The sequence below is a fragment of the Haliotis rubra genome, unplaced genomic scaffold (assembly GCF_003918875.1).
Source record: "Haliotis rubra isolate DU_JTF1 unplaced genomic scaffold, ASM391887v1 Scf474, whole genome shotgun sequence".
NCBI classification, from domain to species: Eukaryota; Metazoa; Mollusca; class Gastropoda; order Lepetellida; family Haliotidae; genus Haliotis; species Haliotis rubra.
In genome coordinates, this window is record NW_025767162.1 from 425,482 (window position 1) to 446,507 (window position 21,026).

General features: G+C 36.6%; 2 protein-coding genes across 2 annotated transcripts in view; one reads left to right on the plus strand and one right to left on the minus strand.

The window, feature by feature from the left end:
* Positions 1–21,026, plus strand: part of LOC124290776 (protein MTO1 homolog, mitochondrial-like) — a 173,037-nt gene that overhangs the window by 44,803 nt on the left and 107,208 nt on the right. The window lies entirely within an intron of this gene.
* LOC124290777 (histamine H2 receptor-like) overlaps positions 16,539–21,026 on the minus strand; it is an 87,027-nt gene continuing 82,539 nt past the window's right edge. Inside the window, exon 2 of the mRNA XM_046727604.1 lies at positions 16,539–20,159. Coding sequence (XP_046583560.1) covers positions 18,720–20,111 — 1,392 coding nt within the window. The 5' untranslated portion in view covers positions 20,112–20,159 and the 3' untranslated portion in view covers positions 16,539–18,719. The remainder of the gene's footprint in view (positions 20,160–21,026) is intronic.

Sequence of the window (21,026 nt, forward strand, 5' to 3'; positions counted from 1 at the left end):
GAAGACGTGGGACCCGAAATCGGAATTTTTTTCACCCCTACATATGGATGGTGTATAGCATAATAAAACAAACAGAAATGACACAAATTTCAAAATTCATACAAATTTAATTATGCAACTATTGCCCCTTCAGGCTGCCGTATCTTTCGGTCAAATCACCTAGATCAAACACTAAATGGCCTGTGTGCGAAATATGCATTATGTCAGAAAGTATACATTAAATCTCCAAATCATCATCATCATCATCGACACAAATAGTCCTTTGGGCGTCTTCATCTGTAGGTATGATAAGATGAAGCTGGTGGAAATGTTTGGTTCTGAGTCAGGTGAAGATGAAAATCTAAAAAGTAATTTATTACAGCATATGTATGTACAGGTAACTGTAATTAAGATATTTTTGAAAACAATATATCATTCTCCCTCCCAATTTATAGGCATCCTTTCAACAAATCCACTCACTTATGGCCACACAGTTTCATAAACAGGTTTAATATCAGCCATACTTCCTCCAGCAATGATTAAAATAACTTCGTAGTGGGAGAGGTGATTGTGTAAGCTCCACGCAGTGTCACGTTTTCTCCCACTCAGATAAACCATATTAGAGGCAAAACTAAGCTCCTAACAGGCACATATCTGCCTATTTTATGTCTTACAAATGCATTAGCACGTGTTGTACACAACTAAAATGCTATTGCTCCCTCCCACAGTAGTTGGCAATTGGTTGTGACTTTTTGTGGTGTTTCATCCAACCTTCTTGAACTGAGGTACACACTCTTGTTCTTTGGGATTTTGATGTGTTGCCAAGCGACAGGAGAAATTCCTCACTATATTTAGGGAACAGCAACCTCCTAGTGTTGGCATGAGAAATGTAAGAATATCTGAAGCTGTTGGTTTGTTTTGTAGACTAGAAGTGTCATACTTTGGCTCTCGTATCCACTGTGTGTTCCCTGTTGAAGTGGGAAGAGTGTGCGCATGTTCGTGTTATATATCTCTCCCACACAGACACATGCTAACAGACAGACACACACACATGTACATGCTCATACACTTACGCTCACATGCACACAGACAGACACACACACACACACACACACACACACACACACACACACAAAGAGGGAGATACACACACAGGGAGAGGAGAGAGAGATGTAATAGCTCAATGCTACCGAAATATCAGATAATTGTAGTTGCAAGAACAATGACTTTGAATGCAACACTAACCTCACCTCACCTCACCACCCACCACCTCATCACACCTCACCTCACCTCACCTCACACCACCTCACTTCACACCACCACCCACCACCTCACCTCACCTCACCTAGTATGAGTATTTTAAGCTGAAACATTCAGGTGAGCTACAATGCTCTATGTTTTTTCTGTATCAGTGGTGTGTGTATTTTAACACTTTCTCCATCTGAAGCGCAGGCAAGTCCTGGCGCTTCACCCCCCAAAAAGAATGTTTTCAGCTAATGATCATTACTCAAACCTTCTTTTTACATATAACGCCACATGTCAGGCAAAGACAATATCCTTGCAAAAACACTCAATGTTGAGAACAGTTGTCACATGACCATCGTTATGCTTTGGGTGATTTGCAAATACTCCTATAAAATGATTTTTTTTATGTCAGAACAACCAGTCAGGTAAAGGAATACCTGTTTTGCTTGTTCGTTCATTTTTTCCAAGGGGCATTGGGTGGCTTGTTGTTGGAAAGGTAAGCTCGTCACTCTGAAGAGTGAGTGGTTTACGCCGCTTTTAGCAACTATCCAGCAATATTGCAGCTGAGGACACCAGAAAGGGACTTCACACACTGTACCAGGAATTGAACTCTTGTCATCAGTGTGACAAGCAATTGCTTGAACCACAAGGCTACCCTACCGCCCCTTCACACCAAAGACCTGTGATTCATTACCCACAGTGCTAAATTTGAAGATTGTTTCCAGCGACCTTGGAATATTGCTGAAAGGAGTATAAAATAATGCTCATTCAGTAAAGGAATAATTTAATAATGACACTTTTTATTCTAATGTGGGTGGCTTTTCAGTTTGATCCTAATACCATTGTCAGACAAGGGAGAAGAAAGACTACACAGTCCAGACAGTACATCTGAAAAGGATCACTCACAATGTCTATGTCAATGGTTGTTGTTTAATGCCAAACTCAGCAATGTTCCAGTTATATGGCGGTGGTATGTAAAGAATCAATTCTGGACCAGACAATCCAGTGATCAACATCTAGAGCATCGATCTGCGCAGTTTGGATACAGTGACATGTGTCATCCAAGTCAGCAATCCAGTGACCTCCCGATCCTGTTAGTCACCACTTACATCAAGCATGGGTAGCTGAAGACCAAGTCTACCCCGGATCTTCACAGGTCTAAAAAGCCATTGGATCTGGGTGTGGTCATCCCACAGTTAACGTTGTCATGGTTACACCCATAACTGACGCCAGGACCTCTGCGGTCATGTAGACAAGAGTCTGAACAGACCATTTGTGCTTCAAATTCCCCACATATGGGTTTCTGCCAGTACATTTTTCTGTTCAGTCATTATTTAGGGTCTTTTAATGACAAACCAGTCGCCAGTATAAAGCAGTTCAACCCCAAATCATACATCTAATGTCAGTTTTTCAATGATACAGTGTAATAAAACCAACAATATTCCTAGTTTTACAACATCTCATGTATTGCCAAATGAGAATTCAGGCAACTTTTATTAGATGCACCTCACATTAAGCAACAATAGCTCTCTTCTTTGTTTCAGTTGTACAGTTACCTGTTTTTTTCCAAATCAATATAATCTGATCTATGTTATAAAAAATGTAATACTCTGAATAAGTCTGTCTGACCTCCTAATTAATATATTTACTCTATTTTGTCTTCAAGCTTGTTTCATAGCTTTTGCCTACAAAGTCCAGCATTGCTTTGAAAATATAAAAGATGAAAATGTACATAGAAAAAATGAATTCTAACAACACGATAGTAGGATATATAATCCTGTTAAAATATTTGGTTAAGATACAAATTCTTTCAATCATGAAATAGAAATTCTTTGAAGTTATGATATTAGATCGTTTTTAACTTGCACAGCTGATTGCTATTTTCTGCTTAGTTAACATAACAAATATCTAGCGTAATCTTTATCTCTACATGTAAATAATATACAGTTATAAAATAATGTGAATTATCATGTCTTGTGATGTTCGTTTCTTATTTTCATTTACAAGGGGAGGAGGTAGCCTAAGTGATTAAACCTTTCGCACGTTAAGCTGAAGACTCGTGTTTGGTACAATGTGTGAATCCCATCTCTTGTGTACCCCACTGTGGGTAATGAATCACAGGTCTGCGGTGTGAAGGGGCGGTAGGGTAGCCTAGTGGTTAAGGAGTTCGCTCATCACGCCGAAAGACCCGATTCCACACGGGTACAATGTGTGAAGACCATTTCCGTTGTCTCCTTCTGTGGTATTGCTGGAGTATTTCTAAAAGCGGTGTAAAACTTAACTCACTCACATTTGACTGGGAACAATACATGAAAAGGCACTTACGCTGTATGCACACAAAAAATATGATATTGGCCTGTATTTCATGTTATGTACCGGTATAACGTATGACCTGCGTTTCGGTGGATGACTGTATTGTGTTTTTCAATTTGATGAAGCCTCAGTGTAGAGAGTATACCTCTTACATTAATTTGAAACTCAGTGCTTCAGATAGCTGTGTGTGTTCTGAAATATATTTCATCCCGAGCTGCTATTCTCATGTTGAACATGTACAATATTGAAATGGGTTTTCAGAATGCGTAGGCTGTCGATAGATCAATGCTTTCATCCACACATTTGTCATGACAAGAGACCTAATTTAAGTGTACCTCATTTTAACCAATCAGATTCAAGTATTCTGCTATGTCATGGCCGAATGGAGAATTACATCACCTTTACAATACACATGTTCAGATAGTGTTTCTCCCCACGGTGACGTTTTACGTCATTAACTGTATAAATTCAAGAAAAGGAAGTTATTGTTTAGGAGAAAAACATACTGTGTTTGAAAATTAGATGAAAGTTAGACAGAATTGTTAGTCTCTTTATGTTTGTTTATGGTTGGGCCTATACATTGTAATTGAGTTTGAGTTTGAATATTCTTAAAATAGAAGATAATATGATAAAAAGGTAATATGATAAGAAGGTTCCCTAATGAATATGGAGGACAAAATCATATAATTGTGTCTTTTTTGTTTTAATAAATGTTTTATTATTAACATTTCACGTCTGTTGTGTTGATATCAGCTATGTTGTCGGTCAAGAGGAAATAGTGTGACAGTATTGTATACATGCGCAGTGAAACGGTCATCAAAGCAGACGCATTTTTCAATCCAAATTGATAGTGTCTAATTTTAGTTATTGTCCAATCAAATTCAAGTATTTATGTAGTCATGGTAGAATACTGTAATAGAATGTCAGTATAAACGTGTCTGTTCATTACATGTTCTTGTTTCAAGATTTAAGTTGCCAGTACAAGAAAGAACATGGCAGATGTGGGCAAACCAACAGATGTATGATCCAGATAGTTATTCATGGTGAAAGCTCATTGTAGATTTAGCTTGCAACAGATGTTAGTCAACTGTGGATTAAAACTAAATATTAGATCAATTTTCCATTGAAGATTTGTGAAATAGGCCAGTTTGTTTCGATGTTATGTTTAGGGGTTAACTCTATTGTGTTTGACGAATTGGGGACGTATACCGGTGGTTATATAGCCGCAACATATTTTATGTTATATCTGCTCTGCTTACACGTCCCCGATATAACTTAAATTTGCGGCTATATAACCACCGGTATATGTCCCAAATTTGTAAAACACAGTACAGTTATCCCCATTCTAATTCAACTCTTTTTATGCTGTTTTTTCATGAAAAAAATTCATTATTTAAACTAGGTCCAAGTTCCTGTATGTCAAAGGTAATCATATCACTCCTTGAACTTACACCATCACCAGAAAAAGTAGTTTCCTTTTCAAACTTCAACATTTGTCATGTGCACACTGACTAAATCTGATAATGATGAACAAATTATAGTGTTATAGCTAAAGTGGATGGAATTATCATGAAACCGCCCTCTAGTTCTCAGAAATAAGTGGGCCGATGCAAATTATAATGGCCCGCTGAATCCTTAATGATGGGCCATTAGCAGTAACTGTTCTGTTGTCAAATGACGTCACAGCGGTTGACGTCACACTCACACTCCATTATGGTTTGATGCCGATTAGGTGTCTGACTCTGAGAGTGTGGGTTTGAATCCCAGATGGGACTCAACCCAACAAAAGTACTAGAATCTGTACATTACTGAGACAGTGTAATCCCAAATATAACTATTGTTACATTTGACCACTTTCTAAATGGCATTGTGCACTTATCCTGGCACATGTAATAAGTAAAGCTGATGTCAAATGGTTCAAGAACCCACAGATTTGTCGTTTAGAATGGGTGATCAAAATGTGATAAGAGTTCACCTTACACGAGATCCTGTGGATCTTCACCAAAATAAATTGGATTGTTTGAAAAGTTTTGATAGATATGTTTTGTAAATATATAAATGGCACAACTGACTGACTGAGTTTGGCTTTACGCCGCTTTTAGCAATATTCCAGCAACATCACGGCCGGGGACACCAGAAATGGGCTTCACACGTTGTACCCATGTGGGGATTCGAACCCGGTCTTCGGCGTGACGAGCCAACACTTTAACCACTAGACTACTCCACCGCCCCATAAATGGCACAATCACCACCTGCTGAAGGGATTGTGTAAATCTAGCTAGGGTCCATACAGGAAGCACACGTACCGTAAGTCACGTGATCCTTAGTATGATGATCTACATTCAGTTGTTGAACATCTGTAGCCTGTTATGTATTGTATAAACTTCAGTAGTTAAAGGGTTTTAGATTTTTGTTATTTTAAACTTCGGCTAAACATTTCCTACAATCGCCAGGGGTTGAAGGGATGGTGTAAATCCAACATGGTCCATGCAGGTAGCAAATGTACTGTAAGTCCCCATGGTCCCTAGTATGGTGATCTACCTTCAGTTGTTGGTGATCTATAGCCTGTTTTTGTATTGTATAACCTTCAATAGTTAAAGGGTTTTAGATTTGCATATTTGTTTTACATCTATATCTGTGATGATTTAGTTGTTTTTACAGTCCCTCATGGACAGGTTTTTATAATTTAACTTTAGGGCAGACCAAATTTATTTCTTGTTTTACGTCTTTTTGTCCTCAGAAAACCTGAAGGCAGGAGGGAAAAAACAAAAAAAATCACCAGCCAAAGCAAAAACCCACATTAGTTTCCATGTTAACTCTTTTGGTTTGTTTACATCAACTAAAATTGAGTTAAGGGTGTTTAGGTTTCACACTGATTACAAGAGTATTTCACTTATATCACATTAACATTAGGATTGTATTTTTTGAGCGGGGAAAATTAAGTTTTATTTTTTTTTCTTATTCTTGAAAACATATGACCGATGGATCCATAAAACAAGAAATATAATTGGTCTGGCCTTCAGTATTATGAATGTATAACTTGTTTTAGTCACGATATGGCTGAAATACCGCCAATATGATTTGAAGTCATAACTCTACCACTCACTCACTCACTCACTCACTCTTCACCTGTCAGATCTCATCATTTGGGACTCAGGCTTTCGAACAAAACTCAGAACTACTCAAATGTTTATCAATATTTTATGTCAATTTGGAGAAATGCTACATTTTCCAGTGTTTCGATGTCAATGTATCCAATTGAAATCAAAAGCTGTGATTTAAAACTTAAGGGAAATACAAATAAACAAACAATAAACTGATACTTTCAAACTATACAAGTTGCAGGATAGCATGATATATTTTATACAAACAATACAATATATCTTCACATTGTGCACTCGTTCCGTCACGCTTGTATTGGTTGCATAGCAACATATATATATGTTCATATATATATACATCATCTATGTATGGAAAATACCCCAGAATGATATATGGTTAAGGACATGGCTCTGAATTAGATAAAACTGCAAAAATATATCTTTCCCAGCAAGTTATACTGTACATGACAATTTCAGGAACAATCCTCAAACAATATATCTCAAATAATATTTCTGGGGCCAAAACAACAAAGATGTTCTTGAGTACATTATGAAAGACAAATAAAAGTACTTGGTTCTGCTGTTAATGTTCGTAAATGATGTACTCTTTTATGTTAATTTTAATTTTAAAACAAAAAGAGTTTAATAACTTATACTACTTAATTCTGTCATGTTATCATAGTTAATCTGTCATGGTACAAAGCAATTTAAAAGAATCAGATGGTTCTCAACAATTTTTAGCAGTATATATATATATATGCTTTCAGTGAATCATTACATTTTATTACATTTTAAGCAATCAAAATCCATCGCATCTAATAATTAAAGTTTGAAATTTATTTTCCCAAAACTTGCTGTTTGTCATTTCTTATGTTTGTGATGTGAACATAATTTCAAATTCAGTAGCCATGGTGAATGTTCAAAGGACATGGTTTCCACATTTTCACAAATATTTTCAACCACATGGTTCAGATATCATATAAACAGAAGACGCAAATTCACAAATACATATATTCAGTTCAACCTTTCAGTATTCCGTTGATGTAACGGTTTCAAACACGATCATCAGTCCAATATAAATATCTTAGTGCAACAGAAATAAATATTTGTTTATTAATAAAAAGAATCACAACACAGAATATCTCTTAAAGTTGCAGCAAACAAGGTATTCAAAAAGTCACAAAACACAGAAGAGAATCATGAGCCTCAGTTAACCAGACTCCTTCAGTCTTTCAAAAATTTCCAGTTGTCATCATCAGCTTTGAATAGTACTGTGGTGATGAAAACTGGAAAATAATCAAGGAACGCTTGCATTTTCCTGTGATCCTTTATTTGTTTCTCTCAGTATATATTCAAAGTTTATAAATTCCCATTTGTGTTAGGAATTACAGCTGTTGCTAAGGTCTACTGACACACAAATTGCTGCAGCTTATAACATCAATAGACTAATGTCCATTTTGTTTGAAAACCTTTTTCGGCCGGACAAATTTAATTGTTTAATTTATTGACCTGCCACTCAATTGTTTCACTTATTTTTATAAAAATGTATCTGTTAATTCCACAAGAGGAAACAAATCATTTTTGTCAAAAAACAAATAATCTCCTAAAGTGTGTGTGTTGTGCTGAAGGGAATACAGTGGCATCTAAAGAAGAAGAATATGAGAGAATTTGTTTTGTTGTGAATGAGCATACGAGAAATACAGTCGAGCACCGTTGTCTCGATATTCATGGGACCAAGAAAAGATATCGAGTTATCCTAACTTCGAGACATCTGACCAGGGCATATCATCACATATCACTATGAAAGAAAACAAAACACTTCCCAGTATGTTTTGATTTGAAACTATAATCCGTTGTCAGTAGTGTTTAGTTGTTACAGTGAGTAATTCCTAATCAATTCCTTCTTAATTAATCCTAATTTAATAACAAACAAGTGACACCTTCAACTCAATTAGCCCTAATTAATTTACACTACTGCATCCCTTTGATTCATGCCTCACCGTGTGTAAACGTGTGGAAACAACCTCAGTTCAGAAAGATACTTGCCCATGAAACGTAGGTGAATATCGAGTTTCTTTGCAAATATTGAGTTAAAAGGGTAATTTGCTGGGACTATGAAATTATATTGAGATATCCGAAATATCGAGACATCCGTATCAAGTTAAAAGTGCTTGAATAATGATCAATTATGAAGGATTTTGCCTGGACCGAGATGTTATATCGACACAACCAGGATATCGAGTTATCAGAGTTTGACTCAACGGTGCTCGACTGTATATATTTAGAGGGAATTCAAATTTGTAAATATGAAGTATGCTTGTATAAAGAGCAAGGATAGCAAACAAGGATTAAAATAACGTAGATAGATACTTGTACTTAACATGCCTGACTCTGATGGGAATGTTAAGTGATTAGAAGGTTTTAAAATTCTATAAACATTATTGATATAATCTGACAACAATCAGTTTTATGGTATCATTGTCATTGCTAAAGACTATTATTTGTTAACTGTGAGTTCCTTATGGCTTGACAAAGTTTACAACCATTTCAAGAGAAAGTTACTTTTGTGAATTATTGTATTGGAAATTTTAAAGACACTAATTTGTTTTATTTTGTAAAAGAAGATATGATGATTTCAGATGATTGATTTCAATTTGAACTATTTGGTTTATTTGGAAGTGATATTTCATATGAAATCAATTTGAAAATGTTTGTTGTTTTGGTTTCTAAAATATCTGTAATTGCCCGATTCCACACCCAATCTGAAAAAGTTTTTGAAACTTGGCCAATATAATGCTGCTTTATATACTGATTTATTTTTCATCAGAGGAAAAAACTGAAAAGTCACATTAAATATTTGAGATATAATCACTTATAAACGGATAATAGACATATGGATAACAGTGTTATTATTTCCCCTGCTGACAATACCTAGCAAATACTAAAATAGTTTGTGCATAACATTAACTCAAATCTGAATGCTCCAAATATTTGAAAATTACAAACAAATATCTCACAGTTGAAATCATTTTAATACACTGAGGGAAACGATTCATAAATCAATAAAATAGTTGCTTGCAAGGGTAACTGATAAAACACTCATGGAAGATGCAACTCAAACATCAGCCTATTACTCTGCATCCCTGCATCCCCAAATGTGTACACTTCCAAATGGTCAAAACAAGCAATATATACCACTCAAATGAAGATAAGGAACGCCTGATTCTTTCCGATTACTATAGTTAATCTGGTGTGTTTCTTAAGTTGTTTTGAGTAGTTTTATGGCTTTGACAAAATATATTTGCAAAAGCGTAATACAAGTTTCAATTTGTAAAAATGAAAAATGAAATATGTTGATCAGGGTACTGAAGGATACTATTTTCCTGCATACCAAAAACAGCATTTAAGTTTACAGATTGTTAATTGTTTACATCCTTTTCTTAATTATTTTTGAAAGGACATGCTGCCCACAGGGACATAAAATATATTAACCAAATGAAGATGCCGTTTCAAAGATTAAAGATATACAATTTTGTTCATTTTTAACTAAGGATGTAACTGTAGGACAGTATATTGTTTCCAGATACACTGATATGTTGATTTACAACCCCACTACACATGACAGTCCCTCCTGGATTTCTGCTGCAAATTTAAGTAACTTCTGCATGACCTTTTTCAAAATTCTGTAAAATATTCTGTAGTTAAATGCTTGAAAAACAGCAAAAAATGATAATTCTTAAACACAAAGGTGTATCTGTTTTAGAGCTTTATGACATTCAAGGTACAGCCGACAGATCGTTTTTTCTTTCAAGCTGTTTTTTTTTATTTAGAAAGATGATCTGAAACAGTACGTTTACGGGTGTGATCAGGAATGACATTACAAACTATACAAAATATTTCTTCGTTTGATAGTCAATCTTTCAAAATAAGTAAATTCTGCAGGAGAAAAATGGCAAATTCTGCAGGTATTCTGCATGAAAATGTGTTTTCCGTGGACCAGACGTTTGTCTACATTAACAGGTAATTTCCACGATTTATTCCTCAACCGCGGAATCCAGGAGGGACTGACATGATACATAGAATACAGTACATTATAATTTATTTTGGTATAAAACATAGATAATAACATGTTTAACATACGACACCAAACTTTTCAAGAACCAGCTTACACAGATTCTGTAGTATTTCTCGGTTTGTTTGCTATGAATAAGATAAATTCCACATCCCCTCCAGCCTTTGTTTGTCTGTTATATGATATCCAGTCTTTGATCTCAAAATATAAAAACAAATTATTCCTGGCTGTTGTTTAACTGCAAATAGAAAACCACAACATCGGCTTATGAAATAAAAATATTGTATCTGGTTACAAATCATATCTGACCTATAGTCTCAGGACACATATTGCATTGCCATCTCTCTTAGTCATTACACCTGTAATTAGAACAAAGTCTTTGATCTCAGGAAAATAAAACCAAACGATTCTTGGTTGTGATTTAACTGCAAAATATAAACAATCAGCAACTTGTGAAATACAAATACTGTATCTAGATACAACTCATATCAGACCTGTTTTATCAGAATAGATATTTCATCGAGTCCCTCTATTGTTACACCTGTAAGTGACATATATAATCTTGAAGTGTGAATTAACATTTCTTTATTGACACAAGCCTCAGGCTCAGGTAAAATGAAGTTCCTTAGAACCAGAAAGCTAGTCAAATACAGGATACTGTTCAGCTATTCAACTTTAATCTAATGATAGTAATAATCAGACAGTTTCAGTCCAATGGTCAAGGTATGTTCAGAACAACATAAAATAGATAACCCATGATTCTGTACATGACAAGGCAAGGATGAAATAACACAGTAGAAGTCACACTCATGCACGCCAAACTAAAGAAACCATGATACCACCGTCGGCTGCACCAGTTCCGGTAGCGCCAAGGACCAGCCTTGGCTTGGCACCAGGAACTGGGCAAGACCAAAAAGATGACTGATATTTCTTGCTATTAGTTATACTATAGATAAATCTCTGTCGAGAGCACTTGATGAAGTTTGTCAAAGATTTATATACAGGATCACATGACAGCTTAATGAAAATATATTCATAAGTTAATGAAGACATATTCATAAGTTAATGAAGACATATTCATAAGTTAATGAAGATATATTATTACGTAAATGACAAGGTTCTTAAAATAACGACTTTCACATATATTCTCTACAATCTGAACAATCCAAGTTCTTCAAACTTTGATTGAAAACTTACCTAATTCTTTTCAGTTTTATGAAATTCAAATGATAAAATTCAAACTAAAAGTTATTAAAATGCATTGGTTACTACACTTTGAGTAGAATTTTTTTAAATCAAGCTAAAAATTAAATGGAATAAAAACAATATACTTTGAAAACGTAATTTCAAGTACAACTTTTATTGAATATATTTTTATTAAATCGAATGAATGGTGAAACGATTATCCATGATACAAACATGAAAATGTCAACAAACTGACGAAAAAATTGAATAATTGTAATTTTCTAGTCATGATGGTAAACCATGGGTGATGCAGAATGTCCAATCTTCATACAAATTGTGCGTATTCTTGTGATGAACACAGTCTCTTTCATCTTCTGTCCTTGGCATCTCCAAGAGTCAAAGAGTAAAGATTCCAAGAGTCTGAGTTTGTCCAATAAAATTGAGGCCCATTGGGCATCACTGGTTGTCTTTCTTACAGATGTTAGAGGAAAATTTAACAAAACAGTCACCTTCATCCATCCTTGCCTCTTTCTCAGCCCCATCAGCCAATAGTTAACATTGCCTTACTTATACAAATTAGAGATTTGATGGTTCCTACAAGCATAAGGGTTTTCATATAGGGTTATTTGTTCAACCTGTTTGTCTGTATCATTGGGTGGTTTTATCTGTTTGAACCATTCCTGCTGTCACAGAGTGGGTGAGGTTAGTTTTATGCTGCTGTTACCAATATTCCAGCAATATCATGGCAGGGGACACCAGAAATCGGCTTCACATGTTGTACCCAAGTGGAGACTTGAACCCATGCCTTAGGCATGATGAGCGAACACCTATTAACCAATAGGCTTCTCTGATGTCCCTGAAAGTGATATTGCTGGAATATTGCTAACAGCAGAGTGAAACTCACTCATTTTGTTTTAAGGATTTTTACTGTCTCCCAGTAGTTGTTGTCAGTGTTTATTTCTTAAAATACGTACACAAAAATAATTTCTTGTGTTACTGTGAAGAAATACACCATATACACAGTTCAGCCAATCAATAATGTTTGATGGGAATGATATTCCACAACAGTTAATGTCCACAGATTTAAAAATGAAAAGAAAATGTGTCAATTGCTACATTAATGAAATGTGTTCAGGAAAATCTATTAATTGAAAAAGGCCTTAATTGAAAAAAGCCTTAAGTCCTATCTGTCTTTCATTCCCTACACATGTATCTGAAAAGCCAGAGCCTCATTCCACAAAGTGATCTTAGCAATAAGGTGTCCCTTACTGTCATGCTTCAACATGTGCTTAGGAAAGCCTTAGTACTAAAATCTTAGCGATAAGGTGGTCCTAGCTCCCATGCTTGACATGAAAGCTGTTTAAAAGCCTTAGCACAAAGATCACTTTGAGATTGAGACCTGGGTCAGTATGTCTTGACCATATCAGCTGGATCAAGGTCAGTTTGTCAGTCAATCAAGTGTAAATTTACATGTCTGGTGGCAACAGCTGAATACAGTTTACATTTGTCAAACACCAGCTTTAGTAACATTGTGCAAAGGTCACTTTAACATAATTACTTGGTGCATGAGTACCTAATTACATTTTCAAGATTTCCAGGGTAGATTTTGTAAACAGTCTAAGGGGAGACAATCAGGAAATGTTATTTCAGAAAGGTGTGCAAAACTTAAGGAGTTTGATAATGAAAAATATGATCGCTAATTGGATATGTGTCTTCAGGAAATTGACTTTATGACATCCTTGACAACAGTTTGTATATTTCTAGTTGGGCTTCCTGTGTCTTGGCCAAGAAAAGAGGCTACCATCCCACTCTTGGTACACACAATTGTGGATCTATTTAGATGGTATTCCTGAATAAGAAAAGTGCCAATAAAATTTGTATTTGATACCAGAATGAAAATTTCATATATATTTCATTTTTGCAATATATTATTTCTTTAAATTGCACCCTTTTATATTTCTTTTTGAGATCTTTGTTAAATAGAGTTACTGGTATTAGGATTCGCAGTGAGACTTTAAAGATTTATTCAGGAGGGGTGGTTGGCACCCTCAAAAGTCAATGAAACAGGAAATTAAATTTTTTGTGTTGGGTTAGAGCAAAACATAAGCAATCTTTAAATGTGTTTAGAGAAGATCCTTCTCTCATGCCTGCACCTTCTGAGTTTAAATTTCCAAAAGGAAGCCATTATTCCCTGACCGACTGAATGATCTAAACACTGGAGTCAAATATTTGCATGGCAATCAGCTGTGGATGTAAATGTTTTGTTAAAGTTCCTATTAGCACAGGAAATGTCACCTAAACTCATCCAGTTCATTTTGTATCCTGATAGAGGTCAACAGTTCCTTGCCAAACATCATTATCAAACACAGAAACAACAAAGGGGGACAACTCAGATATCCAGGAGAGGTAACTCTGTTCAACCAATTTCATTGCGTAAAAGATGACACATCTAGTCCATGTCAATCACATTTTGAGATCAGTTCTGTTTTATCTTCATTAGCAAAATCTTTGATTGATTTTGCTTCTGTACTGCATTCCTTATGATGTTGATGTTACCATGGTGATTGTATGCAAATAGAACAAGGATACAAAATCATTTTTTCACTCAAAATTGGTAAAAAGCAGTCACACATACATCTTATTACACAATATTATTCAACAAATCAGAGAGCATTTGTGGTATACATACACCTCACCAGTGTTGTCATCAAAAGGCTTCATCAGTATCTTCATCAACAGTTTCATCAACACAAACAGCATCACATATCCTGAAAGATTCACCAAGATGATTCTCAGTGTTGGTGTACGACAAATATGCTGAAAACAAAAGCGTTTGTGTCAGCACATTCCTACAATCCACTTGTCCATAGATGGTTGTAACCTTGACCTCTGATGTGTGTGTGTGAGTTGTTCCAGTTTCGCAGAAAGATGTCAGTGATAGCTAATATATACACTGGGGGCATCGAGAAGCTTGCATAGTTTACATTGATTACGATGGTACCAGTATTTTTACCCAAATACTCATATCTTGGGGCAAGGGCCAGCACTTAGCTGAAGGTGAAGGTCCTCTGGTTTGGTAAAAGTAAAGGTCATCAGTTTAGCTGAAGATGAAGGTCATAAGTTCAGCTGACGGTGAAGGTCATTAGTTCAGCTGAAGATAAATGTCAATTATTTAGCCGAAGGTAAAGGTCATCAGTTCAGCTGAAGGTGAAGGTCATAAGTTCAGCTGACGGTGAAGGTCATTAGTTAAACTGAAGATGAATGTCAATTATTCAGCTGAAGGTAAAGGTCATCAGTTTAGCTGGAGGTGAAGGTCATCTTATGGGAGTCATGTATCCTGATAGAGGTCAACAAATGGTCTTACGGTAGCAGTGCAATCAGTGTCAATACATGATATATTTTTGGCTGAAGTTTTTACTCTTTTGGAGACTGAGTTTTGAAACAACTTCTCTATGTGGTCAGGGAATGTTTTATAAAGCTCAAATTTGCATCAGTTGGAATCAATTTCCACAGGTAAAATGTTAGTTTAAGACAGAATATGTCCACGTCTCCTGGAAACAAAAAAAGGTGCATTTAACAAGTGCCCTTTTTATCATAAACCAGAAAGTATTATCTTAAATTGTCCAAAAGAACCACTCAGAATTTGCCGCAAACTTTGACTGTCAAGACATCCAGATAGACATGTCATTTAAGCTTATTTAAGCTGTGTAAGGTCTGTGAACTGTGGGGGTCCTTTGGAGAAGGTCAAAACACATTGTCTGCATGTGTGTTTTTGGAAAAAAGGTGTGCATGAGAAAAAATTGGTACTATCAATGATGTTCAGTGCTAATAATCTATATTGTGGAAACAGTAAGTCATAAAGCTGTTTTCTTTGGTGTAAGTGTCTTTAGATGTTGACAATTTCCCCTTTTTGTAATAACACCCCATAAAAGGATGTCATCTCAATATTGTCTTGTCAAATCCTGAGAGGGTAAGTATTTCACTTGTATCATAGTGCCACCCATATTGTTGAAACCCATGGGTATGGATTTTGTACTGACAAACCCCCAGATTAATATTCATATGAATCTGTAAATATGAAGTCATGATTTTTGGGCTTGCCCAGCTTAGACTTCGCTTAGTCCCTGAATATATATAATTTGGATAGTAACAAATAAACACATTTAAATTGAAAAGGAGCCTAAGTGAGTGGGGGAAATGTAGACTAGTTCTATTTAGGGTGAGAGAGTGAGTGAGTTTAATTTATGCCGCTCTTTGCAATATTCCAGCAATATCATGGCAGGGGACACCAGAAAAGACCACATTGTACCCATGTTTGGAATTGAACCCAGGTCTTTGGCTTGATGAGCAAATGTTTTAATTATTAATCTACCCAACTGCAACTGTTTCATTTAGGGCTTTAGCATAGCAGGAGGGCTAGGCAGTATTGAAAATAATGTGTTTCATGGACTATGAGACAGACTATGCCTAGCTCTGCATAGCAAATGGCAGTGTCTCAGAAAACATGCCCTCAAATTGTCCAAACCTGGAGGACTGTAACTGCGTTTTTTATATTTTTCAAAGATGAGCCCCTTACTTTCTGTGGCCATATTTTGAAAACTGAATATAAAAAGCGTAGTGATATATGATAAATATGCTACTGGTATTAAACATTCCAAATTTTATTTTGAGAGTTTCCATTAAAATAGTGTTTACGACAGATCCTACTTTCTACTGGGCACAGACTGTAGAAACATTTGGCAGAACACACTGACCCCAGATAATTAGATTCCTTAGGCAAGAACATTCAAGGACATCCTAGAGCTCATCCTGCACAAAAGATGTCTGTTATCCTTTGAACAATGAATGACACAGAACACTGACTTTTTTCAGGATTACAATCACTGGCACACTGTGAACCACCCTGACACTGTCTGAACACAAGATTTACAATCACTGCACACTGTGATTGAACTTGACACTCTCTGAACCTCACATCTGAATCACTGATGTATTGATGTTCTTCTGTAATGGCCTTCAAAACCTGCTGTCTTCTGGTCAGCTATGGTGGACAAAAGTGCATGTTCACACATTCTGCTGCTCAGGATCAGTAAACTGTAGCAATGGTGGTTTTGCGACATCTTTAATCCACAGAAAAATACTTCATCCTGTCATGCTTAATCAGTGATGGAATAGATGACACCATTGTCTTTCCTCTAAGCCAGTAATAGTAGATGTTTGGTTTTCCTGTAAACCAAAAGTAGATGTCTGGTAATCCTTGGAAGAATATACCTTTGTTATTCACTACCAAACCACCAGTGCCAGATATTTCATGTTCCAGTAAATTGGCAATGATAGATGTTTAGTCTTCCATCGTGGAATACACCATTGTTTTTCGATCTGGTACCACAAAACCAGCAATGATAGAATTTTAGTATTCCATGTTAGAATACACCATTGTTTTTCGATCTGGTACCACAAAACCAGCAATGATAGATGTTTAGTATTCCATGGTGGAATACACCATTGTTTTTCGATCTTTGTACCACCAAACCAGCAATGTTAGATGTTTAGTATTCCATGGTGGAATACACCATTGTTTTTCGATCTTGGTACCACCAAACCAGCAATGATAGATGTTTCGTATTCCATCGAAGAATACACCATTGTTTTCAATTTTCACAGGTACCATCACACCAGTGATGATAGTTGTTTAGAATTCCATGGTAAAATACACCATTGTTTTTTGATCTGGAACCACCAAACCAGCAATGATAGATGTTTAGTATTCCATCGTAGAATACACCAGTGTTTTTTTATTTTTGCACCACCAAACCAGCAATGATAGATGTTTAGTATTCCATGGTGGAATACACCATTGTTTTTCGATCTTGGTACCACCAAACCATCAATGATAGATGTTTAGTATACCATTGGAGAATACACCATTGTTTTTCGATCTTGGCACCACCAAACCATCAATGATAGATGTTTAGTTTTGCATGGTGGAATACACCATTACTTTTAGATCTTGGCACCACCAAACCAGCAATGATAGATGCTTAGTATTCCATTGGAGAATACACCATTTATCCCATCTTAGTACAACCAAACCAGCAATGGTAGATGTTTAGTTTTCCATTGTAGAATACACCATTTATCCCATCTTAGTACAACCAAATCAGCAAAAATGGCTGGTTACTATTCTTTTGGGGAATACACCAAAGCTAATCCCTATTACACAAAACCATCTTAAGTTAACATACATTGTCCAATTCCTTTCTTGACCATTATTTCATCTATTGTCCAAAGAGACACATTTCTTGAAGTGGAATCTTTCTTGGAAAAGAATGCTTCTTGTGGGTTAACTTTGGTATTCTGATAGAATAAGAAAAACCCATGCAAGTGTAAACTGTCCTATTCCAAATGTTGGTTAACCTGATATTCCTTTTGAACACAAAGCCCACATGTGGGTTAACCATCCTATTCCACTCATGGGCTAACCATGGTTACCCGATTGAATACAAAACCCACTGATGGGATAAAAATGGTACCGTAATTGAATACAAGACCCAATTATGGGCTAACCATGAAGACCAAATTGAATACAAAACCCACATATGGGTTAACCATGGTGCCCTAACTGAATACAAAACCCATCTATGGGTTGTTAACCCTGATATCTGCCATTACACTGCGACTGAACAATAGGCCCACTTGTGGCTTAACCATGGTAACCAATTTGGGAGGACTGGTTGAATTTTCAGAGCTGAGAGGGCTCACAGAAGTCTAACATTGAACCTCCATGGAGTGGCCCGTGTCTGGCAGACCTTTCTCATTCCTTGTCATGGAGGAAGACTGACTTCTGCTCTGGCGATCCAATTCATCTTGCTCTTGGTCATACCTGTCCTGTTCATACCTGTCCTGTTCATATCTGTCCTCTTCATATCGGTTTTGTCCAAACTTACTGTCATATCTTTCCTGTTCATACCTACAGTGCCTACACTGAATTCTTCCTCCATGGTAGAAGAACGATCCATTGATGAATTTCTATCCATGGGCGCCCTGTGATCTATGGCTAGTTGATGGTCCATGGACAGATTTTGATGATCCATCGTTGGTTCCATGTTGGAGGAATTGGGGCGCGAGCGCTGTCGGTGTTGAGCCATGAGACTGGCTATGTGTTCTCGGTTATACCGCTGGTAATGATCACAGTAGACAAATCGCGACAGAAGGTTCAGTTTGCGGTCAAAAAGAATATACAGGATTGGTTCAAGCGTCCCTTGGGACCAAGCGATAAAGCTGAATGTTTGGTAAACTTTTGGTGAAACTTTGTATGTAAAGTCTATAAGAATGAGGCAGAAGAACGGATACCAACACACTACGAACATTATGGCTGTCATGACAAATATCTTAGCTCTGTGAGAAGACTCTTCTATCAGTTCGCGAACACTGCTTGCTGTCTGTTTTGGCTGATCCATGATTGTGATTGAAGTCCTCACTAGCATTGAAACTCGGTTTGGTTGATTCAGTTGAATTTCTTTATAGAATTTGCACAGAAAATGAGTAGCACAAACAAGAGCTAATGAAATGATTAGAATCATCATCACATAGGCAATATATCCCGACGCCTTTCCTATCTTGAAAGTACAAATACCGATTCTATCGTTAAACTCTATGTTTCCACCAATCAGAGTTGGCCCAAGGTGAAGAATAGTACTAGTGATATACACAGTTAGAATGCCGAACAGCACACAACAGAGAGTACCCTGGGCCGTCCCTCCAATGTTTGTTTCGCCAAACGTGTACGCCTCGGTACAAATCATCGCAACAAGATTGAATGCCGATGCTGTGTTGACAACAATGTACGCAGACCCTTGTAATGCACATGATGTGGGCTCTTCGACTGATAGTAAATTACTTCCAAATGGAATGCAAAACATGGCCTTCACGAAGTTCAAGAAGCAGCAATGGATCAGGAACGCGCTAGTCATTTTGCGTAATGTCCTCCTCACAACTATACAGATGATGACGGTGAGGTTCAGCAGCATCCCAAGGATGCCTACGAAATAAAGATAGTAGGCTTCCTGGTGTTTGTTAGGACCGCCTGGCATGATGGCTTCCGTGGACGACTTGACACTGGCTTCTGAGAGGGTGGGGACAACATACTCCCCACTGTTACGAGCAACGATGGAGTCTGGGAGGGAGTGAACTGATACGTTGACGATCATCATCATGGAAGGTCACGACGTACAACACCTGGAGGGTCATCCTGACTCATACACCTGAAACACAAATGAATTGCATCAGCGTAATATTAGAATTTACGGTGTAAACTTGTGTGCTTTATTATTCGGGGACATGTTCTTTATTTATTGGTGTTATGAGGTGTTTGTATGTTTCACTTCTTTCTTTGCTTGTTGTTTTACGCCGCACTCAGCTACATTCCAGCGATATGGCAGCAGTCTGTAAATAATCGAGTCTGGACCAGACAATCCAGTGGTCAACATCATGAGCATCAATCTCATAATGGGATCCCATGACATGTGTTAACCAAGTCAGCAAGAGATCTACTTAGTATGGGTTGCTGAAGATTAATTTTAACCCATGTCTTCACGGGTTCCTATAATTTCTAATGAACAATGTTAACCAAAGGTTTCAATTTGAAAGTTTGTCAATAAAATGTTCAATAATGAAAGGGACAGAAGCACTTGGCATATTCATAAAGAATGTGCTGAAAGCAGAGTTAGTTGTACAATTCTGACTTCATTGTCAGCATGTGTTTATAAATCACTGTTTAATGCCATGGGGTTGTGGAAAAATGAGTGTGTACTTACAGAAAGCACTATCATGAACACAAACTTTCACGTATAGCCCTATATTACTGGTTGATGCAATTGTGAATATAAAGCACTACCATTGCCATTTACCACAATCCTGATTCTTATAGCCCTGCTTCAATTCTCTAACTCTCTCATATACTACATTAAAATGTCTACATTAGGATGCCAGGACTTATTTTAAACCTCAAAACAAGGTGACCTCAAATCACCAATCTATCACACGTTGGTGACCTCTTGCAGCCCTCATGTTGATAATTTAGGTTTATTGATCCCAAGCAAGTTACCTTAATCACAGCTGACATTGTCGAT